Genomic DNA, 24,675 nt, shown 5'->3' with positions numbered 1-24,675 from the left:
TAGCCTCAGTCAGATGTGGGGTCCTTCATCTTCCGAGAGGTGGCCATCTTGTTGCCTGAATAGAAATGGCCTGAGAACAAGCCTGGGTGAAATCCTATCGTTAAATACTAGGCGCCACAGGATTTACTTTACCCATTACAGTAAAAACCAATGGGGCAGTGCTAAAGTGCAACATGTGAGTTAAATCAAATGCACATTAGGTACTTTGACCCAGATCTGGCTGAGACTGCTGCTCTGGCAGGCAGCAGCCAGAGAGGTGGAGCGCTGTGCCAGGGATCATCTACATGGACTAGACTACATTCTTCCTTGCAATGGTAAACATGAAGCCCGTAAACACTGTATTATAATCTAGAGGGATATGTGTGTTTCACACTGTGGGAGAATTATGTTGGCCAGCTTACCTGAATTCACTTTCACATTTGTATTTATAAATATATATATATCATTATATTTTCTGGTTCAAAAGACGAGCTGAACTTGGGTTTCTAGAGGGTATGTCATCAGTGACACCATACATTTCAAGTGCAAGTTCTAGTTAGCTGGCTTACTAATGATACCTGCTTTGTGACACGTGACTTCCAGGTATCGTCACCTGGAAGGTGGAGGTTAAAGGTCAAACCCAAACACTGGCCTACCCTCTCTCTGGCTGACCTGCATCATAGCAAAGTCACAAACTATGCAAGTGGAAAGCATATTAGAACTTAGTAGTGGCTCCTTACTTTCATTTCATTTTTCCTGTCACTGACAAATGAAAAACAACAGAACTTACAGCGATACTTGGCCTTATTATTATTATTATTATTATTACTACCTGATTGTGACAGATATTGTTTTAAGATCTTGATTCTTCGGAAGCCACCTCGTTGTCAGCGGCGACCGTGGGTACAGACATCGTCTCCGTGAGACTGGTCGGCAGGCCCCCGTTTTAAGTGGTACGAATGTTGTGCATTTGTTTAAAATCAGGACAGTTTGCAATAATGCGAGTCATTCTAGTGGCCACCTATGTCACCCACAGCCCAGACAAATGGCTGCCTCCTTTAGAACTACGTGAAAGACAAAAATGCGATTTAAAAACTCACAGTGCATATTTGTATAGATATCAGATATATACTCTTATGCAACACAATGTCCGGGATACTATTTATGAACATGATGAAATATGAAACAAATGTTTGTAAGTGTTGGTTGTTTTGCAAAAATGGTTTTACCATCTTAAATGTTTAATATTCTAGGCAAGAGTGTTCTGTCGACAATAGTCTCTAGTGTGAGCACATAGCATTGGATTTTATATGTACATCTGCAAAGGCAGCAGAGCCTTTGGTGCAGGGGTGAGAGCGCACACCTAAGAAGGTGGGATTTTATTGGTTAGAAAGGTGATCCAAGGTTCCAAGATTTCAAAGGAAAAACCTTTACGGGAAAAAAACCCCCAACTGGCAAATATATATTATAAGGTAAACCAGCGGAATGTTGATTTGAATCAATGTTGAATGAATGCTTCTTTTAATCAGTGAATAAAAGCATTAAAAACAATCCAAATGTCTTGTGTATTTTTGTTAGGAATTAATGGATTTAAATTGATCAAGTACTTCAACTTTTTTGTTCGTTTGCTAATCCAGATGTATTTTCCTGTTTGCTGGCTGTAAACCACAGCATCAGACACCTATAATTAGAACACATATCGACCACACCTGTCTTTCTAGACCGGATTTAAAAATAAATCTTAATTCATAAGCCTCATTTCAGGTTTCACCAGAAAAGAGAAGTTCACCTGAAATAATCAGGTTATTTGGATAAAAGCATCTGCTAAATGAAGACACCATCTAGTGCTCCACATGACTCCATGACCTGTGTGTGGGTGTAGCACGTGGCCTGATACTACTGTGATCCCACGCTACGGTGAGCTACAAGGAGCAGGCCAGCTCTTCCTGGCAGTAACTGCACTTTCAAGCTCTCTCACTGTAGGTGGACCGGGTGTCAACTCATCTGTCCGGTTCAGCTCAGAGTTTGACTGGACAAAACACTTGAGAAAGGATTCCTTTTATTTATACACTTTACAGCTAATCACATTCTTCATCATATTCAGTCTCTCATGGTGTGCTGCACCGAGTCCCTGAGTTGTACCAGGAGTCTGGACGGCCAGGGGAACACAGCAGGCCAACTGCAGCGCGCTCTAACAAGGAGGACCTCTGGACTGGCTCATGTATATTTACAGTACAACTTACTCTAAATCCATATCAACACAATTTCTACATATACACATGTCAAGTCCACAAGGGACACGATTCTTTAAAAAGTTAAATTAAAAAGTAATTTTGGAAATCCTAAGCAAATGAAAACCTTTCAAAGTTAGTAAATGTTATATTTCCAAAAAAGGTGGATTCAGATCACTTTTGCGATGGGATCATGCTCTTTGTGACTGGCCACATGACCTCGGCCAATACATCCAGTCAAGTGTCTGTGTTTCTGTGTGTGTATCCAAAGTTTTTGAGAAGAAACTATTCTCTGCCTCAATAAGGGGCACTGGTCACATGACCGCCTGCAGGAAACCGTCCTGTAAGCTTACCCTTGCTCAGCACAACAACAGGAAGTACAACACAGGAAATTGAGGAGACTGTGTCTGTGTGTGGGGAGCAATTGAACAGGCAGAGGAGAGTGACATACGGAGAGACGCCAAGACTCAGATAAGGCTCAGATGACATCATGGGGGGAGGGGGCCTGGTCTGGGGGCTGCTGGGTGGTCGGGGGGGAAGGCCTGAGGGGGGGTCCAGGGGGGAGGCCGTCTAGAGGGGGTCTCATAGGGGGGTAACCCATGTGTGGGGGTGGTGGGTACCGTGGAAACATGCCTGAGGGAGGAGGCCCGCGCACTGTAGGAAGTAAAGAGAGGAGGGGATTAGGAAGAGTTTGCACAGGAACTGTCAGGGCTTTGGGACAGTATGTCAGGGGTCTTCAACCCTGGTCAATGTGCCCTTGGGACCAGGGTAGATGTATGGTAAATATCACGATTCTAACCTGCAAAAACATGCACTGGAAATCTAAAATAAACTAGTTTTAGCCGGTGCACACTAACAAAATAAAAGCATTGCGTGGGTTTATGAAACATGGTATTTTTGATGTTCAATCATGTGCTTTTCCTTAAGAAAAGACATGCATTATGGTTAACAGTACTTACTGGCCATGGGGTGGCCACCAGGCCCCCTTGGGGGGTAGAAGTCTGGGGGTCCATAGGGGCCCCTGCGAGGAAAGTGGGGGTCACGAGGGTCCATAGGGAGGAGGGGACCTCCTGGAGGGGGGACAGGTCCCATGAAAGGAGGGCCCCGGGGTCCTAGAAGGGGTCCTGGAGGTCCCATTCCAGGGTGGCCCAGAGGGGGGCCCAGTGGAGGATGCCCCATCCTCATGTCAGCATCAGGAGGACTCCTCCTCTCTGAAGGAGCACCCTGGAAGGAATAAGGAGGACACCGCTGGATATACATCTGTCATCAGCACAAACACACACACTCACACACACACTGTTAGGGTTCTCACCTCTCTGATGTCAGGTTCTCCAGGCCCTAACCGGTTCCCCGGGAAGGAGGGGTCTGTATAAAATCAGAGAATAAAGATTCTGTCACTCATAACCTTAAACCAGAAACCCAAATCCTTTCTCCGGGTCGGAATCAAGTCCTGTTTGTTATTATTATCGCTATATACACCGTTCGTACAATCTTGTGGTGAAGAGAGAGATATTCAGCTTTTAGCTTGACTCTGTCTGAACAGGGTTTGACACAGAGGGAACTCTTCTACACATTCACCTAGTCACCACTGCAGCACTGCTGCTGCTCTGCTATCTTGCTAAGGAAGAGCATTTCAGGTTTGAAGAAGAGGAGGGATAAGACAAGGGTCTCACCGGCCATATCAGAGGGGGGTCCAAAGCTTGGGTGGTCGCCTGGCCCTTGTCCCCTGGGTGGGAGGGGGCCCAGAGGGTGGTGTCCAGGCTGGGGGAGCGGCCCCAGGGCCCCTGGAGGAGGTCTCCTGAAGGGGGGGCCTGGGTCTGGATACATGTAACCTTACAGCACAGAGAGACAACACAGTTTAGCCTGATCAAACTCACTCTGGGTCAAATACATTCAGTCACATAATTTGGATGCAATGCAATGAAACCAATGGCACTGATACAAATATGTAACTAGCAGAAACATTATAGTGATCTTGCATTATATCAAGGGCTGATGGACACAACCCTGACTGCTGACTGGAGCTGCAAGCATGAGCCACAAGAGGCCACATCAACAAGCAATAATGTGTAAAAATCAGACGCCACAAAAACACACTCAAGATGCCCAGAAACGATGATATAATGAATACAATGGTAATGAACTGTGGATGACACAGTGAAGCCCCACGGCACCGGCGCCCACCTTAACACAGTATACGTTTCCTGAACGTGGACAAATATTTCATAGCCAACCATAGATTATGGCTGTCTCAAACATCATTTGATTGCCCATAGGGCAATAAGATTACTTAAGATTGTACGATAGGGTTCTGGTAATGAAATAAACCAGTTAATAACACTGGCCAATTAGAGAGGTCCAGAGCCCCATGACCTCATCCCTGTACCTGCTGGGGGGATGGGAGGCCCGGGGCCTGGGGGCCCAGGGGGGCCCCTGCGCTCCCTCTCCCAGGTGGGAGACAGAGAGCCACTGTCAGAGTGAGGACCACCACTGCGCTCTGAGTCCACCACACCACCAGGGGGCTCCACCATGCCACGCGGAACTGCTCAGAGAGAGGGAGTAACAGTGGGTGTGAGCATGAGAAAAGAGAAAGAGACATAGGGAGCAAGAACGAGAGAGAGAGAGAGAGAGAGAGAGAGAGAGAGAGAGAGAGAGAGAGAGAGAGAGAGAGAGAGAGAGAGAGAGAGAGAAGAAAGAGAAAGAAAGAGAGGATAATGTCAATGGGTTCATGGTGCAGCATGGATGAGCAGAGCAAAACAATTGAGCACACAGAGACAGGCACTGAGAGCCCACAGCCGGCCCCATGGCTCCTGTAGCTACCTTCCAGCTACAGTAGGGCAACACTGCTACGCTGCTACTGACACTGCTGATAGACATTCAGGCCAGTGAGCATGGGAAGAAGCCATGAGGATGTCATAGGATGTTCACCCTACTTGCCTCGGGGGAATGTCCCTGTACTTACTGTAAGTCGCTCTGGATAAGAGCGTCTGCTAAATGACTAAAATGTAAAATGTAAACAAGTGTATCATGTTATCGTAATGAGCGCATTCATTTTTTACTAAAACATTTTTTGGCGAGGGGTTTTCGACATGGCTCAGATATATTAGAGCTAAATCTATCCTCCTGATATGCGAGCCATGGTACAGTAAGTGTAGGCCAACAACATGATACACCTGCTGGCCAGATCCCACACATGCAACAGCCATGCTCCAGCCACGTGTGTGTGGGGGTTGTGCGTGTGTGTTTGTGTGTTGTGTTTATGGACAGAGAGGGTTTGGTATGAGATGGGGGAGGGGGAGGTGGTATCTTCTACAGAGAGGGAGGGTTGGACCGGTTGTCAGCAAGTGAAAGGTGGGTGTTTGTGGGGGGGTGGGCTCCAGGTCACCTCTACCCCCGGGTCCGAAGGGGGGGAACTGGGGAGAGAGGCGGGGTGGGGGGCCGTCCATCAGGGTGGGAGGAGAGAGGAAGGCTCGCGTTTCGGAGGCGGGACGGCTGAGGGGGGAGGGGCCATACGGTGACCTTTCACCTGGAGGACAGGGAGAAAGGGATGAGGGGTCAAGGTCAGACTGAGGGCCACAGAGAGTGTGAAAGTGTGTGTGTGTTTTAACCTCTGTAGGGCATTGGTCTGGGCAGGTGTGTGTGTGTGTGTGTTCTAACCTCTGTAGGGCATTGGTCTGGGCAGGTTGTCCAAGGCGTATGGATCCTTCTCCACCACCTCTAATTTAAACTGCATGTCTGTTAACCTGTAGAGACCAAACTAGATATAAACCACACTAGACTCAAACCAAAGGAAATGCTTTAACCAGACCCCGTGTGAATGGGTTAGGCAGGACCGGGGAGGAGTCTGGGTGCGCACTTCTGTCTGAGGAGGGCGTTCTCTCTCCTGGTGTCAGCCAAGTCACGGTCAGCACCCCGTGCTGCTAGCTGAAACACACAGACACACACACGCACACACACGCACAGACAGACAGAGGTGAAATAGACATTTGAGGAATCTTGCCAGAACATATGGTACACATGACTGTCATGTGGCCACTCACCCAGTTATTGTGGGCCTTCTTTTCATGGGCGGTGATCTGCAAGGAGACAGGAGGGTAACTCTGAAACTTTTAGATACCTTTAGCTTCCCTCTCTCTCCCCCCTCTGCCTCCCTCTCTCCCCCCCCCCCTCTGCCTCCCCCTCTTCCCTCTCTCCTCACCTGCCCCTGGTAGGCCTGCTTGGTTTTCTGCAGGTCATCCTCCAAGTCCTGGTATCGTTGTCTGGGGGGAACAACAGCATCATCATCAATACTGTCTGTGTGAAAGTGGGTGACTGTATGTGTGGGTGTGTACGTCTGTGTATGTATGGGTGTGTGTGTTTGTTTATGTCTCTGTTTGGGTGTGTGTGTTTGTTTATGTCTCTGTATGGGTGTGTGTTTTGTCTCTGTGTGTTTGTGCAAGGCTGTGTGTGTTTGCATATGTGTGTGTGTGTCACCTGTAGGTAGTGAGCTCCTCCACAGCTTGGGTGATGTTTCTGTCAGCCTTGGTCAGCTTCTCCTCCTTCTGCAGACGTCCTCTCTCCTCCACAGTCAGCAACCTGGTAAGACGCACACACACACTTCATCACCATCACGCTGTCATGATCTGTACCATCCCCCCCTCCCCCCCGCCCCCCTCCCTCCTCCTCTCGTTCTGTACTCCCACCTGTGCAGTTTAAGCTCGTTCTCCTGGTACATCTCAGTCATGATGTGGAGTTTCTGCTGCATCCTCTGGATCTGGTCTGTGTAGCTCTCCGTCTCTGCCTGGAGAGACTCTTGTTCCACCTCCATCTGCCTGATGCCCTCTGGACACACAATGAAGTGACTTTCAGCAGTCGAAACATGAAAAGTTGAGACAGGAAGCAGCTGAATCACTGTTGAGAGTAGAATAGAGACACCCTAACCCTAACCCAACCCCAGGTGGGACACACACGGACAGACGATGACGCTGGTGCCCACCTGTGAGCTCCTCCTTGGCCTTTATCTCATCAGCAAACCTGGCAAACACTCGGTCTTTGTCCTCATCCACCGACTTGAGCTCTGCATTCAGCTGCACACAAACAAGCGATCGTTAGTTCCATATGGTGAACAGATCGAGTCAAACATCTAACTTCCCAGCAGCGTGACGAAGACGTACCTTGGCAGCATAGATGAGCTTCTGGACCTTCTGATGGTGGTTGTTATCTGTCAACCAATCAGAATAGTGCAGAACAGTCAAAAATGACATGTAGCACATCCCATAGCGGTCAGCGAACCTCCATACTTAAAGCTTATGTGGTCTGTCGCCACTAAGTAAGAACCTTACCCCTTCTGTCTGCATTCTGGTTCCCATTCCGGTCCTGACCGCTGGCCTCGTCCTCCAGATCCCAGTCCCAGACCTTCATCTGCAGCAGTCGATCTGTCAGAGTCTGGATGGACAGACAGAGAAAAGCTCTTACTCAAACACACCTACACATCATGAAGCCTGTCGAGCACAACCCAAAGGATTACCAACTCTTGTATATTGAACCATGAGGATGGTGGCTTTGCAGAGGTACACTGGTGATTGTGATATACACTGTTGACTGTGATATACACTGGTGACTGTGATATACACTTGACTGTGACACACCTTGAAACACTCTTCTTTGTGTGTTAAGTCCTGCAGCATTGCTGTGTAGCTGCTCTCACTCCTCTCCTTCTCCTCCTCCAGCTCACTGATTCGCTCCCCCCATCCCTGCATCTGCTGCAACAGCTGGAGCAAGACAGTGAACCGTTAGCTGATAGGTCCAAGGATGGTGGGTTAGAATTTCATCCATCCTTGAGGATCCCGGTTTGCTAGTTCCACCAGCGGTGGTCTTCCTGGGGTTAGGTAGGGGAGGTCCTACCTGGGGTTAGGGAGGGAAGGTCCTACCTGGGCGTTGCTCTCCTGCATGAGGGCGTTCTCCTCCCTGGCCGTCTCCAGGTTCCCATCCAGACGGTCACTGTTCATCTCATAGATCCTCAGGCTCATCTGGGCCTGAGACAACACCACAGGACATATGATCAGTACATGATGTCTAGTTGTGTGTGTGTGTGTGTGTGTACACAGGTGTGTGTGTATATGTGTGTGTACCTACCTGTTCCTCCTGAGCCTCACACTCTTTGATATCCTCTTCTAGGCTTTTCACGGTTTCCTCCATTTCTGCAAGCTGAAGAAAAAACGCAAGCAACCAAAATCAGCGACGACAGTTGACAAATGATTCATTGTAAAAGCTCCTACATGCACAGCCAGATGTCCCCCCAGAGAGACGAGAGATGTGAGACCTTCTGCTCCTGCTCCATCCTCATGGTTCTCTGAGTCTCCATGTCCTCCTTCCTCTGCTTCAGCTTAGCCTCCAGGTCAGAGTTCGACTGTTCCAGCCTCCTGGTCTCAGCCTGGGGGGGGGAATAAGTACATGGGATGGGACAGTAAGCTTACACACACACACGCATGCATCCGCACACACACATAAACACACACACGCATGCAAGATACAGATGTACAGATGCAGGTTTAGGGTTTAGGTTGGTTGAGGGGCAGTTATATGGGCATGTATGAAGCCCTCTGTGACATTGCTTGTAAAAAGGGCTATACAAATACATTTTGATTTGATTTATATTTCCTTACCTCCAGCTTCTCCCTCCTTTCATTAGCTTCTAACACGCCACTGTCTCGCAAGGACTTTTCCAGTTTATCATACTGCAAGACACACAGATAAGTACAGACACAAACAAACAAACAGAAGCACATCACTCAGTGACAGGAAAAATAGTAATTTGCCACATTATGTCCATCTAAGCCACACTTGGGGGGTATGAGTCTTTGTGCTTTCACACAAAATAATTACTCTATAACTGTGTGACTCAATAGTTGTCACTTTTACTGAAACCTTTTTGAAAATGACTCACCTCAAGTTGACAGTCAGTTAGTGCCTGGAGGGATTTGCATTTCTCATTCAGCAGCAGAGACACCTGCTGTCCCAATTTCTTCTGTCTGCCTGTTGGGGAGAAGGTGGCAGGAATTGGAACATGTGTTTTCAAATAGATGGTATTTTCGTGATTTCTGACAGTAGGGTTCTGGTCAAAGGTGACAGACTTGTAAGACGTGCTGGCAGTGGATGTGATGTGACGGTACTTACGGACAGCCAACCTGCTGCTCAACTGTGGAGACAGCGGAAAGACAAATTACATGTCAGAACTACTCATCTACTATTATACAACTGGCAAACAAACTACTGCTAATGATAACAGACCAAGACTGAGACTATGGATAATTGACATCAAACAGAGCGTTACATACAGAGTAATGTGTACTAGAATCTACTCACAGACTGATAGATCCGGCATGTGAAGATTAAGAAGGTGGCCAGCCCTATCAGCGCCGTGAAAATGACAGCTTCCCATTGCACCCCATAGAGATCAGGACCTGGTTGGATCTCATCAGGGAGTGACGACACCACCTGGAAATACGAGTCAACCAAACAGAAAGGACATCATTGTGGTGTGTCAATCATTGATGGGAACCATGCCATATGTGTTTGGGAGATGAAAGACACAAATGAGACACTACACACAGGCTGGCACACAATACAAAACTAGAAACACGTTTCCCGCCCATGATTCATTTACAAATCCTTGCACAATTGTTAAAAGGAGGAACTTTCAGGCTAGCTAACTAGCAATAAAACATTAGCATCATAGTGTAGCCATCTTCTAGCTAGGCTAGCTAACAAACTAGAGCTAGGTTACTGCAAATCAGGCTTTAATGCGTCTTTACAACAAGTAAGTGTTAAGTAAAATGGCTATGCAAGCAGCTATCACAATCTCACGTTTGTTCTACACAAATGGCAACATTGATAAAAGTTAGCCTAGCCAGTCTAGCTAGCTGACTTGTTATGAATGATGTGTCCAAACTAAATTCGACCTACATCTTTTACTCTTTCCACAGCAAGTGTGTAGTAGGTCCTTGCCGCTGTTTGAAAATCAGCCGCTTCGGCAGTCAATATAATTGGTGGTTGTTCTGTCATTTCTAAATCGCCTAATTCCATTTTTATATTGATTTAGGTTATCATTGAAAGGTGCCCAGCTGTCACTTGGAAGCTATACCTAGCGGTATTCTCACAACAGAGTCGACGTTTAGGGTCATACCATGTTGAACACAAAAAGGGGAACTGTGACTTTTACCATATTCTTTAAAATATTGTTTTGAACTAAAACGTTCAGTAGCATGTTTTCAATAAAATTATAGATAACGTTAACAAAACAAATATATCAGGAGTGAAGATTTTGTGGTTATATTAAATCCAAAATTGTTGTTGCAAACCATAACACACCTATCGATTTATGACTTGTGAGAAGGTTCATTTTCAACGTCACCAATTGTAGAATGCCACACTGGCAACTTTGACCAAATTTAAAGTGACACTCACGCGCTAACCGCTGATAAATTACAAATAAATGAATATTGTAGATAAACGTAAACATGAAAAAGTGAAAGTAACACAATTAATTTATAATCTGTACTCTTTTGAAATATTGTCAGTAATATCGTGAACAAACTGACCAAAGGTGTCCCCTTTCAGTGTTCACTTTTTCTAATGACAGTCACCTGCTTTTATAGCCAACAACAAGAAGTTGCTCGAACTTTCTATTCTCACCAGTTATGCCCTCCTAAATCCCTAACACTCACCTGGTCGACTTCATTGAAATTCATTTTAAGAACTAATACGTCTTTCTATCACATTTTAGGCCTGCTCTATCACACAGTACAGCAAGCTTGCATAATTTCCAGTCACAGACCAGCCCCAAGGAACGTGAATAAGGGAAGTCTGTGGCACAACTGAAATTGAGACTTGGGGTGTGTTTCATTCCAAAACAGTGTTCACTCTCTAGAAGGACTAAGTCTATCGGGCTCATCTTGACTTAGGTAGCTTTTTCTTGTTGCAGAAGACCACCAACTCAAATGGTGAGGTGTATATAACCTTCTAGAACAAAATGACTAAAGGACCTGTAAATGAAATAGCAACTTGACTAGCCGGTCATTTGAGCAAACATATTGTTTGCCATAGAGGTTGAAGTGGCAGCGTATGGTAAACCGTGTTCTGTTTGACTAAGCTTACATGATGTAGTCTTTTTCCTACCTGAACAATGAGCTGTTTCAGGAGAACCACAGCCGTCAGAGTGTGAGAAAGTCCAACAGCAGTGATGTCAAGTACAAAAGACCGCACATAACCCAGATCCTTGGTTCTTCCTAAGAAATAAAAAAATATATAATATGATAAGTATTTGAGGATGAAACATTTGCAGTGTAATATTGTCTTTGATCAGGTCACTTTCACATAATTTATAGGAGTGACCTGGCATCTTAAAGTACCCACTTCATAAAATCATGTGTAATTATCATGTTTCGAACTGAACAACAGATCCAATCTAATCAAATCCCATGTCAGGAAAAGCAACCTCCGAAACCACAGTACCTGGATTATCTTTAACACTGACAGATGAGTTTAATTTGTTTTTTAGGGTCGACACTAGAGTGTCTAGTTTTCGAAGAGCAGAGTGTTTCCTCGCCTCTTCCGCGTCTTCGCTGGATCCACGTGCCGTCTGTCGAGGCACGCTCAGAGTCTCCATGTGCTGCTGCAGGAGCGACTCCAGGTCCGACATGATCGACAGGTCGTTACTTACGTCTTCATTTGGATCCCCTGAGCTGCCCAGCCTGTAATCAAGCCACTGGAGTTTGGGTTTTCCAAGCATGTCCAACAGTGTGTTGATCTCCTCTGCAGTCACATACTCTTGGAGGGTTTTGTATTGCCTCAGCAGGGCTGGAGCTTTAACAGGGTGGTCCTCAGTATGAGCTTGCGGCGGGAGGTGATGAGTATGGTTTACTTCAAGCGGCACACCTTGCTGTTCCTCCGCCTCATCCTCAATCTGTTGTCTTGAGTCTTGTGTTGTGGAACTTGGGGTGAAATAACTTAAGGCTTTTCCAAAGAAACCCAGAGTTCCTTCACTGTCCCCATCTCCACCTGAAGCCTCTGTTTCAGCTGCCTCTTCTTTTGCTGCCTCTAGTCCTGTGGCCTCTCTTTCTACAGCCTCCTTCTCTGCTGCCTCTTGTTTTGCGGCCTTCTTCTCTGCAGCCTCTCTTTCTGCAACTTCTCTTTTTGCGGCCTCTCTTTCGTCAGCCTCTCTTTCTGCGACCGCTCTTTTTGCGGCCTCCCTTTCTGCAGCCTCTCGTTTTGCGGCCTCTCTTTCTTCAGCCTCTCGTTTTGCTGCCTCTCTTTCTGCTGCCTCTCTTTCTGTGGCCGCTCTTTTTGCGGCCTCCTTTTCTGCAGCCTCTCGTTTTGCAGCCTCTCTTTCTGCGGCCTCCCTCTCTGCGACCTCTCTATCCGCAGCTTCTCTTTCTGCAGCCTCTCGTTTTGCGGCCTCTCTTTCTGCAGCCTCTTGTTTTGCGGCCTCTCTTTCTGCAGCCTCTCTTTTCACGGCCTCTCTTTCTGCAGCCTCTCTTTTTGCAGTCTCTCGTTTCACGGCCTCTCTTTCTGCAGCCTCCCTTTTTGCAGCCTCTTGTTTTGCGGCCTCTCTTTCTGCAGCCTCTCGTTTCGCAGCTTCTCTTTCTGCAGCCTCCCTTTTTGCAGCCTCTTGTTTTGCGGCCTCTCTTTCTGCAGCCTCTCGTTTCGCAGCCTCCCTTTCTGCTGCCTCTCTTTCTGCAGCCTCTCTTTCTGCAGCCTCCATTTCAGCAGCCTCTCGTTTTGCGGCCTCTCTTTCTGCAGCCTCTCTTTCTGCAGCCTCCCTTTCTGCAGCCTCCTTTTCTGCAGCCTCTTGTTTTGCGGCCTCTCTTTCAGCAGTCTCTCGTTTCGCGGCCTCTCTTTCTGCCGCCTCTCTTTCTGCAGCCTTTCTTTCTGCAGCCTCTCTTTCTGCAGCCTGTCTTTTTGCAGCCTCCCTTTCAGCAGCCTCTCGTTTCATGGCTTCTTTTTCTGCTGCCTCTCTTTCTGCAGCCTTTCTTTCTGTAGCCTCTCTATCTGCAGCCTCCCTTTTAGCAGCCTCTTGTTTCGTGGCCTCTCTTTCTGCAGCTTCTTTTTCTGCAGCCTCCCTTTCAGCAGCCTCTCGTTTTGTGGCCTCTCTTTCTGCTGCCTCTCTTTCTGCAGCCTTTCTTTCTGCAGCCTCTCTTTCTGCAGCCTGTCTTTCTGCAGTCTCCCTTTCAGCAGCCTCTCGTTTCGTGGCCTCTCTTTCTGCAGCTTCTTTTTCTGCAGCCTCCCTTTCAGCAGCCTCTCGTTTTGCGGCCTCTCTTTCTGCAGCCTCTCTTTCTGAAGACTCCCTTTCAGCAGCCTCTTGTTTCGCGGCCTGTCTTTCTGTAGCCTCTATTTCTGCAGCCTCCCTTTCTGCAGCCTCCCTTTCTGCAGCCTCCCTTTCTGCAGCCTCTCTTTCTGCAGCCTTTCTTTCTGCGGCCTCTCTTTCTGCAGCCTCTCTTTCTGCAGCCTCTCTTTTTGTGGCCTCTTTTTCTGCAGCCTCCCTTTCTGAGGCCTCCCTCTCTGCAGCCTCCCTCTCTGCAGCCTTCCTCTCTGCGGTCTCCCTTTCTGTAGCCTCCCTTTCTGCAGCCTCCCTCTCTGCAGCCTCCCTCTCTGCAGCCTCCCTCTCTGTAGCCTCCCTCTCTGCGGCCTCCCTCTCTGCGGTCTCCCTCTCTGTAGCCTCCCTCTCTGCAGCCTCCCTATCTGCAGCCTCCCTTTCTACAGCCTCCCTCTCTGCAGCCTCCCTCTCTGCGGCCTCCCTCTCTGCGGCCTCCCTCTCTGCAGCCTCCCTCTCTACAGCCTCCCTTTCTACAGCCTCCCTCTCTGCAGCCTCCCTCTCTGCGGCCTCCCTCTCTGCAGCCTCCCTCTCTGCGGCCTCCCTCTCTGCAGCCTCCCTCTCTGCGGCCACTCTTTCTGCAGCCTCCTTTTCTGTGTCTTCTTGTTTGGCGACCTCTATTTCTGCAGCCTTTCTTTCTGCAGCCTCTCTTTCTGCAGCCTCTCTTTCTGTGCCCTCTCTTTCTGCAGACTCATGATCTGCTATTTCCCTAATTGTAGCCTCCGGTTCATTATCGACCTCAGGCGTGTTTCCATATAGGCTTGCAATGTTGTTATAGATGCTTCCGTACCAGTTTTCATCTTTATCTTGCCTGATCTGACTGTCAGTTAAGGTTTCTTCCAGGGCCTGACTAGCCCGCAGGCCTCTCTGATCTTCCCATTCAGTGCTGTGAGGCTGACTAGGCTGAACACTAGATGGCTCTCTTGACTCTGGATCGTGATTCTTCTTCATGTGTCCATCCACTGGCCCTCTCTCTTTATCCTCATTGCTCTGCCCAAACCCTAGAACATCGATGCCCATGTCCAACCAGGAACTGGACTGTGTGGGATTTTCTTCTTCAATCTCAGTTTCACTTCCTGATACAGCCGGTTCAGGGGCAGCTCCACCCAACCCTAGGGTACTGGTCAACCCCTCCCCCAGCCAGCCAAATACCGTGGTCTTGGTCTCCACCTGCAGATGGTTCTCCTCTAAATCTATGGACAATTTCCTTTTCCTGAAGGACTCTTTTGGCTGTTCTCCTACTCCATCTACATCTCCTGTATCTCCTGCTCCATCTTCCCCACCACTAAACCCCAGCCAGTCTGTGACCGGGGAGCCAAGCCAAGAGGACCCACCTGGTGGTTCGCTGAGGGAAGGTTCGCGTGTATCTTCAGAGATACCTGATGGTACTCCAGCCTGGCTGGTCTCACTGGTCCCTGTGCCCTTCTCGTGACTGGAGACTGTGGCTTGCTCACTGTCGGTGATTACAGTTTCTCTCTCTGCCTGCTCAGTGCTGCTGTCTCTCTCAGCGCCGTCTGATGAGCCTTTGGGCACCAACACATTCTCCGATGCAGTCTGAGCCTCATCACTGGTGGCTGTTACTAGAGTTTCTGAAACAATACGTTCCTCTTCTTCGTTTGACATGCTGACGTCGATCTCAATCAAACTGCCATACGCGTCTATGCAGAAGAAGTCGTGATCCTGAAATGAGGACAGGGGAAAGGGTTGGGGATCTACGATAAGAGAAGGTACCCTGTCTTTTGGGATGCCCCCCGTCCTGTGCCAATTTTGGTTTGTTTTTGACAGACTACAGAATATGGAGTTTATAACAGGCAAAAATAAAAGCTGTAATGGTTTGGTGTAATAACTCTTTGTGTTACAATGTATTAAACATACTGTAAACCCTCTGTAAAAAAATCTTATCACATTTTACTAAATATATTGAATAAAACTGTGTTTTACCTTTGTGGCTATTACTTCCTCTGTGACTGTGAACATTTCATCAACTTTAACTGCATCCTTTGGAAAGTACCCAAACTGCTTATCAATCTGAAGGGAAGAAAAACAACAACATTGCTATATGTATGTGACCAGTGAGACAAGGAGGATCAATATACTTCAATTGATTACTCTAACTGGATATATTTCCCAACCAGTTAATTGTCTAAAAATCAGTTATGGTTCCATTGAAAAATAAACCGTTACAAAGATGCATGAATGAAACGTACACTCCCTGCCCACAGGTCATTTCTCTTCCCTGTGAGTTTATGGTAAACAGATATGTCATCTCCTTTTTTGAAGTTGAGGAACCTGCAATCCTGTCCTTTGTGATTTCTTGTTGCCCGCACGCGGCTTATCATGCCTGTAAAAAACACACAATTCACCAGCTACTTTACAACAATGAAAATGTGGTAGAGTAGACCAACCGGTGATTCAAAACACATTTTATCTAGGACCTTAGGCCTGTGCTCTTGGTTCCTACTTACGTTCACACTCAGAATCACCACAAATCTTAAAGTCAGATAACAATCCCCAGTTTGGTTTGGGAAAAATAAAAATAACTAAAATCCAAAGGTACGCCCGAGAAACAGCCATATTTTATGTTTGAAATCCCTCATGTAGAAAGTTGGTCCATTATGGTACAGTGTGGACGGCAACGAATGGACATTGCCTTCAGGTTGTGGTCGTCATGAAGGTGAAATGGCAAATGAGGAGACAGTCTAGATAAGATAATCTAAGGTAAGTCAATGATAATGATTAACCGATGAGAAAATTATTTTCTATAGTCATTATAATAGTTCGTGTTTATATCCTGTCGTTGCCATGTTGATCAGCACTTTTCATAATGTAGACATTTTTATTGTGTTGCGATCCCTTAACTGTGGATACAATGGAACATTAGTGATTTTATCACTGTGCCAGACCGCAAAACGTGGACATTTCACAGACTTCGACCCTCCGTTGTGATAGGAAAATGATTGATTTGCTAAGCTATCGCGAGGAATCAAGTTGTATGTGGCGTACGAAATCTCCTTTGCATACGTCACATGCTTCAAAGTTTCCCGAAAACCCTTCTTACTGCTAGTGGTCTTTCTCTCTTGCCTGTTTATATTATGTTAATTGGTGCCGTGCCATTTATAAATCCAACATTAGTATGCTTTAGTTTAGTGAGTTGTCCAGCTTTTTACATTGCCTAGTAGGCGAGCAGCTCATCAGGCACTGTTCTATGTTTACCTTTCACATCTGAAAGTCATACTGTTTGATCCACAACTAGATCGAGACATCTGTGTCTCTATTTTTGGGCATGATCATCATAAGAGTTATAGGTTCAACGTTTGAGCTCTCAAAAGTTATGTGTGGGGCTTACACTCTGGTCGAATAATCGAAAGGAGCATCCTACGTTGGACAATGAGTTCAAGAATGAATGAAGGACCGAAACGTGTTCTATAATGTCACACTGATGTGAACAAATCAACGGGAGACCATTTCTTTTAAGTCTTTTTTTTATTTAACACATTTGTTTTAACCTTCGAGTGACCTATATAAAGATTTCAGACTGAACGGTTGACATTTGATCTCACCATCCACAGCGAGAAGATAGAGAGCAGCTTGTTAGTTACCAGTAGCAACGAGCATTCAAGAAGACACAGCCTATGTACAATTGTTACAAGCTCTGTATCCAATCCCTTTTTTGTCAGGTCACAAACATTGTGACAAATAACACATATTTTAACAACAACTTTGTAAATAAAACTGGTGTGATAAAAAACATCTTAAAAGTGTATTTTATTTTCTCCAAAAGGGCATACTGTAGCCTGCTGTACATGGGATGGGACTCAAATACTGACAAATCGTATTTTCCTGTAACCTGTAAACACAATCAAGTGCACCTCATTAAGAACACAGATACACAAGGCTTCAGAATTCTAAAAGTAGCGTGGCTGGTTCTTGAGAGTTGATGAGGATCTCTTGTTTGTTGCCATAGGTTCCATGTTTGACCCCCACCTCAGAGTCTGTGCTCAACTTATCATTCATGGCTTTCTCGCACCCGGTGACCAGTTGACTGTAGAGCTGTGCCCCCAACCTCTGCTGAGCCACATCCGGGTACATCACCCTGTTCATAAAGATGCTGTTTCCTGTCAGGGTGTCCTGTGGAATGAGCAGGACGCTACCAGGGAGTTTAAGAACTGAGACCATCTGGCCATTGGACTTCCTGAACAGCTTGGTCTCCAGCAATGTTTCCACTGTGTGTGAAATGACAGACACTGGTGTTATACATCATATCCATCTTTGTTATATAAGGAGTCAGGTGGCTGAGCGGTGAGGGAAGCGGGCTAGTAATCTGAAGGTTGCCAGTTTGATTCCCGGCCGTGCCAAAATGACATTGTGTCCTTGGGCAAGGCACTTCACCCTACTTGCCTCGGGGGGAATGTCCCTGTACTTACTGTGAGTCGCTCTGGATAAGAGCGTCTGCTAAATGATTAAATGTAAATATAACCCACCCATCTATATGGAAGTTGAACTAAAGTTCACCGTTACAGTATGAAGTAAACACTTAGTTTTCTTAATTGAGGAAACATGGTGTACATCATAAAAACCATGCTACGATTGTTAAAGGCATCTCAACTCCTACCTCTTTTAGAAACATTTGGAAAAACTAAACACTCAGGGAAATCTGGGAAAGTATTAATATTGTCTTCGATTAAGTAAGTAGCTTACCCATTTTTGGAATGATTTCTTCAGTGGCTCCTTTGAAGAAACAAACATAGACCACCATGCCATCCTGGATCTGTCAACACACAGACGTCCACTCAGCCGTCAGCACACAAATATAACTAACACACACCCATAGATACTATGAAATTAATATGAACAATACTGATAGGTGTTCATCACCAATCTCTTCTACAGACACAACACAAGACAGAGCAAAGGCATTTGTATTTACACTTTAATCCTGCAATATTGTGATCTGCAGTCAAATGCTCTAACCGCCGAGCTATAATCCACCACCACATACCTGCACCCACTTAGCCTCTGCTCCATCTACAACTGGGCTGATCTTCAGGAGTGCCTGACTGCACTGCTGGATGACTGTCCTGGCCTGCAGTCCAACCGCTTGGTTACAGGCGGTTGTGGTTGACTTATGGGAGGGTGGGGCTTTGGGGCTGGACAGGACAGACCGGGCTGATGGCACCTTGGGGCTGGATAGGACAAGCAGACAGGTTATCACAGGATAGACAGAATGACAGACTGTCATTACAGTGGACAAAACCCAATGTTCCTTCCTCTTGCCTCCCTTCAATTTTTCGACTGATTTGACATGGCTTGATGGGGAAAACATTGCCCTACACAGCTTGCTTTGAGCCATCCCTTCTTGCAATACAAAGAAGAAGGTAGGATTCTAATACTTTTAGGATTCGACATCCATACCTCATAACTGTCCTGTGTCTTACAGTAGACATAGGCGGCGATGCCTGCAACATGGCTGAAGATTGGGGTGGTGGTATTGATGTTTTCAGGTTCATCTTGGCGTTGCCATTAGCCACCTGTTCAGAACCTCTCCCCTGGGCCTGGGTCCTGGTCTGGTTCCTGGTTTGGTACCGGGTTTGAGGCCAGGTCTGGGTCTTGAGAGGCTGTGGCTGGGAGGAAGTGGGTGTAGCAGGCTGAGCCTGGACCTGGGAAAGGATCTGGACCTGTGGTTGAGGCTGGGACTGGGGCAGGATCTGGACTTGGGGTTGAGGCTGGGACTGGGACAGGATCTGGACCTGTGGTTGAGGCTGGGACTGGGACAGGATCTGGACTTGGGGTTGAGGCTGGGACTGGGGCAGGATCTGGACTTGGGGTTGAGGCTGGGAAAGCTGTATGAAAGATACGAGAAAAGTTAGATGGTTGATGGAGCCATGACTGCAATTAGAAGAGGACTACAGGTGCACATGTACCTGTATTGGTTCTAGGTCCGAGCCTCGGACCAGCACCACCTTGTTCTGCTGCTGGGAGAACAGAACCATCTGCATCACTGCGTTTGTGGGAACTGGCTGCAGCTTTGCTCCACTTACGTCACGATCGTGCACATCATGGCCACCGTCCTCCTCGCCAGCGTTCACAGATGCTGAACTCTCAGGACTGAGACAAGAGAGGTACAAGTACTCAAGATAAACATCCTCACGCATGTTGGTAAGCTAACGTTTTACCTAGGAATGAGAGAACGGTGCTACCTGTATGATGGAATTCCAATACCAGCTTCTTGATGCTGATCTGGTTCCACGAGGGCCTTCTTCATAGAAGCAGATAACTTATCACAGTCCTCTATGCAGCACCAAGTATCATGTTCAGAAACGCTTACCGTTGTTGAGCGGTGGGGACTGGGAAGAGGAAGGTATAATTGCCCTTATTACTAGATAAACACCTACTTTTAGTTTGTTTTGGAACAATGACATTGAAGCCAAGTTTTGGACACTACAGTGTGTGTACAGTGGGAAGTTGAATGAAGAGAACTGTCTTACCTGAAAGGTATCACATCAATTATGATGTCCTCAGGTTCTACTGGTTGTAGAACTCCAGAGGCAGGTCCTGGACGCCGCTTTGGTTTCACGAGGGCCTTCTTTGTAGAAGCAGATATCTCCGCACAGTCCTCTACCCAGTCAGCAATATCATCTTCGCAAACGATTCCAGTCGCTGCACTATGTGGACTGAGACAAGACATGTAGAAATACTCTTGTTGGAATAATGTTGGACCTGGCTAGCTTTATGCATTCTGTTCATTGAATAAGTGCATCTACTGGGTAGATAAGATGATGAAAACCTGATGGGAGCCAAATCAGTATTGTTCTGCCAGGACTTGTTCGGTTGTGTAACTTCAGTAGCAGGTTCTTGATGTTGTTCTAGTTCCATGGGAGCCTCACTACACTCACTACAATTCTCAATCCAGCGGGCCACATCAACCTCCATGGTTCCCCAGAAGTAGCGTTCCGTGAGCAGCCTCATGCATTTCTTCAAGTTCAGGTGGTTGAGCTCATCATGGAACTCTGCTAGAGCCTCATTTACCTCCTCCTGGCTGCGCAGAACCTTAAGCACCCGACTCTTGATTATGATATGTAGCAGACCGTCTGGGAAGACAGCAATTCCCAAATCAAGAAATGGACAAATGTATAAATTAAATACTCAAGGTAAAGGTTTCTCCATACGTTTCTAGCAAATAGTAAATCTAAACCAAAAAAAGAATTTTTACATATATACTCAGGTTATACTTAGTCATATTGCATGTTATGGACAGCTGCAATAATAAACCTTTTCCACTGTTGTCCACTAAGTAAAGATGAGAATATTTACCTTTGATGATAAACTTCTTGCAAAAGCGTCTGATGGTGTTCTTCTCTACAGAGCTGAGTCCGGAAGGGTAGATATTCTCCCTTATGTATCTGTCCACAACATCGTACTTGGCAAAGAAGGCCTGATCGCTTGTAGTGCCCTGGGAGAATTCATTAAGTCCCAAAGCAAGCACCTTTTTGGAGATGCTGGGAGACTGTTGCTAGAGACAAGGTCAAGGGTCAGACTCCACAAAGCTTTGTATCTTTAACTTTTGGTAATGATGATAATAAGCTCATTCTTTGGTTTGGTCTCTTAACCGTCACACTCTAATCAAACACCATTGTCCTTTATCCTATGTCTGTAAGGTCTACAATCTAGTACAATTGTACTGTATTTAAATCTCTTGTTGTCATTCTGATACCATCATGTCTGCTTTCTTACCACAGGTTGCTGGAACAAGAACATGCTGGGGACAGCATCTGGTTTCAGGACTACATTGTCTCCGCTCCGATCAAAGCAGTCCTCTGTGAAGTGTCCAGAGCAGACCACAGACCTGGGCCGGGGGAACCAGCTGGGTCGGCCCATAGCCTTGACCCAGCAGTCCAGCAAGTGGGGTTTGTGGATGGGGAACCTGAGGAAACAGAACGGTAACAGACTGGCTGACTGGCTGACTGACAGACTGAGGGACTAGACAGTGTGGTCTTACATTTACATTACATTTATTCATTTGGCAGACGCTTTTATCCAAAGCGACTTCCAAGAGAGAGCTTTGCAAAAGTGCATAGGTCAATGATCATAAACAACGAGATAGCCCCCAAAAACATTGTGGGCAGCCAAAACATGAAGCATACATTGTGAAAAGCCAATGGGAAGAAACATAAGAGCATGTAGTTAAACAAGTTACAATTAAACAACATGATCCTCGAAAGTGCAAGAGTGTACCTGTAGGAAAGCAAGCAAAAATAATATGATATATCTTACGGGTGAAAGGTTATGCCCAGTCCTCTCTCTACGGGCCCGCTGTAGTTGTTACACTTGTACACGCTGCACATGTGCTTCCTGGACTCTCTGTCCACACAGCATTGGTCACAATTGGCAATCCAGTCAGCCAAGTCACGGGTCATGGTGCCCCAGAAGTACTGCTTGCTCATGGACGCATAGCTGTAACTCATCCCTTTGTGACCCCGGTCGTTATGGAACTGTTTCAGAATGTTGACGACCTCCTCGCGGCTACGCAGTACCCGTCTCAGTGCCGGCCTCTGGTTGTTCATCAGCACGCCACCTTACATGGAGAGAGAAGAGTAAAATTAGCATCGAGCAGAGTAAAGGAGATCTCTGGTGTCCATATCCAATATTTATTTAGTGCCATTTTTCTAATGTTTTGAACTTTATCTCTATACTATTACTACACCCTCTCTTTTTACCTGTGAGAATAAACCCTTTAGACTGCCTTCTGATGGAGCCCTTTACTGCTTTGGATATCTTGAAGTATCGTCCGGTACTCAGGTAGTGCTCCATTGCGTCATACCTGGCGAAGAGTGGCTCTTTAACGAACGTGCCAGACCCATCAGCCCTCCCCTTCCTGAAGGACAGCCTGTTGGTCTCAGGAGGAGGCAGTGCATACTGGTGTTCCTCGCGTTTCAAAGTGTCGTTGCTTGCAGAGATGAGCTCCTCCAGGCTTCCGAACTCCAGAGAGTGGTCATCAGTCCCCGACTCCTGAAAAAGCGGCTCCTTTAAAGAGTTAGTAGTTAAGTTACCTCTGTGGTAGGTGACACCATGAAAGGCTTTTTTTAATGAGCAATGAGATTAGTACCTCTTTGAGAGGCAGAGCCACTGCTATAGTAGGTACAGCGTCAGGTTTAAGAACCAGCCCTTCCTCCGAACTCTCAAAGCAGTCATCTGTGAAGTGTTTTGAGCAGAGGTAGACATTTGATCCGATGGACCACCTGTCTCTCTGGGCCAAAGCCACCCACAGATCCATCCTTTCTGGGCTGTCTCTGGGGAACCTGGTCACAGGGAAAGAAAATATGGCGCTTGCCTTAGTCAGACTAATGGTTCTTTATGTTTCCTGTTGTTGTAAGATTAGCCATGCTAAAATATGATAAAAACCGCAACCTTCAGGAGGAACAGAGGATCACGTTAGAGAGGTGTATTTTCAGTGAGTCCTCTATTACCGGTGAAAGGTGGTGCCATCGTTCTGGTGAACGCTGCTGCTCTCACAGCCATAGGCGATGCAGCGAAAACTATTTCCCTCGGAGGAGTTGTTGTAGACTGGTTTGTTCTTGCATGTCTCACAGTTCTTGATCCATGTATTGATGGCAGGACACATGCCACCCCAATAGTACATCCTGTTGAGGGACTTGAGCATTCTTTTCTGGCCCGCATGGTCGTTGTTGTCATGGTACTGCGTCAGGACCTCTCGTATCTCCTCCTCAGTCCTCAAGACCTTGCAGAGACCACCATGCGATTTTCGAAACAACACACCGTCTAAGAAGAAAAATGTACCACCACTGGAGATTATTAGATGCAAAAGAAAGATCAAGATGGCAACAATTGAATAAAGAAATAAACATAATTGAAATTCAAAGTTAAAATAACTACCCTTTAGGGCGAAATTGAGTGAAGATCTACGAATGGTCTGCCTTTGGGCCTTAGTATACCCTGATGGGTACGACCCCCCTGACAGAAGATTATATATTGCTTCCCACTTTCCTTCCATGGCTGTAAAAAAATAAGAAAAGAAACAAACATCAATATACAGATACATTTAAAGAAAATAAAGATTAAAAGCTTCTATTTTACACCAAAAAATCAAACGTTTTCAAATGGTTCACTTTTAAGTGATGCATGCCCCATTGGATGCCTAACTTTTCAATAAAAAATTGTTACAAAAATGATCACTGCACTCCTGTGATCGTAAGAATGTGACTTGAAACAGTTCTCATTACTGCTAGGTTAGCTGTCTTGGTATAATAAAAATGAACATAATTAGTCAAACAATTGTCTTACAGGTTGAAATCCATGCGCAAGTAGTAAAAAGGAACAGAAATTATCATTACACCAGGAAATCCATGCGCAACTACTGAAAGATTATGACCGTGTTTCAGTGTGACCAAAATGACGCTATTTAATGTGCGCGTGCGCAGTAAGCCACGGTAAGACAATCTGACGGGTAGGATAAAAACGGCAGATGTTCAGCCACAAAAAGATCCCAGTTGAAGACACATAAAAAGGCGTATATTGTGTTTTTAACATGCATATTTAGCCTAAGAGGAACAATACCTTTCGCAGTACGTTCATACCAAATTAACAAAATGATGTATATCCTTTACTGAATACTTTCTGAAGGATAGATTTGAGACAAGCTTGTCAACAGTTATGGCGTATGTTGTGAAGAACCGATTCAGATTGCTTCTCCACTTCCTGTCAACTTCCTTGTTTAGTTTAGTTGTCGCCACCTATTGGCTGGTATCTATAACAGTCTGAACTTTCCCTGATAATATTGAAAGTTATTTTATATGAAGGGTCCTTGACTTGAAAGGGTTCAATAAGATTTTCAGTATGCTTCTGTAACAAGTTACATCCAGCGGTGAGGGAGTCGGGCTAGTAATCCGAAGGTTGCCAGTTCGATTCCCGGTCATGCCAACTGACGTTGTGTCCTTGGGCAAGGCACTTCACCCTACTTGCCTCGGGGGAATGTCCCTGTACTTACTGTAAGTTGCTCTGGATAAGAGCGTCTGCTAAATGACTAAATGTACATCCACGGTAATCATACAGATGTTGGAGAGAGAGGAGGGGGGAGGGGGTTAACAAATGTGACGAGGT

The 24,675-nt window shown here is 46.2% G+C and overlaps 2 protein-coding genes across 6 annotated transcripts; both read right to left on the bottom strand.

The window, feature by feature from the left end:
- Window positions 1–2,025: 2,025 nt before the first annotated feature.
- Window positions 2,026–11,031, bottom strand: mia2 (MIA SH3 domain ER export factor 2). Of its 5 annotated transcripts, none has more exons than XM_067243941.1 (24): window positions 10,916–11,031; window positions 9,555–9,686; window positions 9,366–9,387; window positions 9,136–9,224; window positions 8,855–8,926; window positions 8,512–8,622; window positions 8,325–8,396; window positions 8,120–8,224; window positions 7,838–7,960; window positions 7,532–7,634; window positions 7,364–7,410; window positions 7,186–7,276; window positions 6,893–7,031; window positions 6,684–6,806; window positions 6,409–6,469; window positions 6,251–6,286; window positions 6,067–6,134; window positions 5,868–5,953; window positions 5,596–5,736; window positions 4,597–4,752; window positions 3,884–4,042; window positions 3,523–3,575; window positions 3,170–3,434; window positions 2,026–2,864 (listed from the first exon to the last, which is right to left on the bottom strand). In XM_067243941.1, the coding sequence occupies exons 1-24, from the start codon at window positions 10,937–10,939 to the stop codon at window positions 2,689–2,691; spliced, it is 2,454 nt and encodes an 817-aa protein (XP_067100042.1). In that variant the 5' UTR covers window positions 10,940–11,031; the 3' UTR covers window positions 2,026–2,688. The 5 variants fall into 5 exon arrangements, with proteins under 5 accessions (XP_067100042.1, XP_067100040.1, XP_067100041.1 ...); XM_067243939.1 differs by lacking the exon at window positions 10,916–11,031 and adding an exon at window positions 10,155–10,309; XM_067243940.1 differs by lacking the exon at window positions 10,916–11,031 and adding an exon at window positions 10,155–10,309 and having other exon boundaries at window positions 6,684–6,785.
- Window positions 11,032–17,060: 6,029 nt separating this feature from the next.
- Window positions 17,061–24,187, bottom strand: LOC136949038 (uncharacterized). Its single transcript, XM_067243238.1, has 16 exons — window positions 24,133–24,187; window positions 23,452–23,571; window positions 23,025–23,337; window positions 22,664–22,856; window positions 22,275–22,581; window positions 21,832–22,132; window positions 21,292–21,481; window positions 20,872–21,070; window positions 20,345–20,648; window positions 20,046–20,231; window positions 19,758–19,904; window positions 19,482–19,665; window positions 18,973–19,400; window positions 18,560–18,743; window positions 18,259–18,328; window positions 17,061–17,783 (listed from the first exon to the last, which is right to left on the bottom strand). The coding sequence occupies exons 2-16, from the start codon at window positions 23,567–23,569 to the stop codon at window positions 17,458–17,460; spliced, it is 3,450 nt and encodes a 1,149-aa protein (XP_067099339.1). The 5' UTR covers window positions 23,570–23,571; window positions 24,133–24,187; the 3' UTR covers window positions 17,061–17,457.
- Between the last annotated feature and the right edge of the window lie 488 nt (window positions 24,188–24,675).

This window comes from Osmerus mordax, chromosome 9 (assembly GCF_038355195.1).
Source record: "Osmerus mordax isolate fOsmMor3 chromosome 9, fOsmMor3.pri, whole genome shotgun sequence".
Lineage (NCBI taxonomy): Eukaryota > Metazoa > Chordata > Actinopteri > Osmeriformes > Osmeridae > Osmerus > Osmerus mordax.
This window is presented reverse-complemented; position numbering and strand designations above follow the sequence as displayed.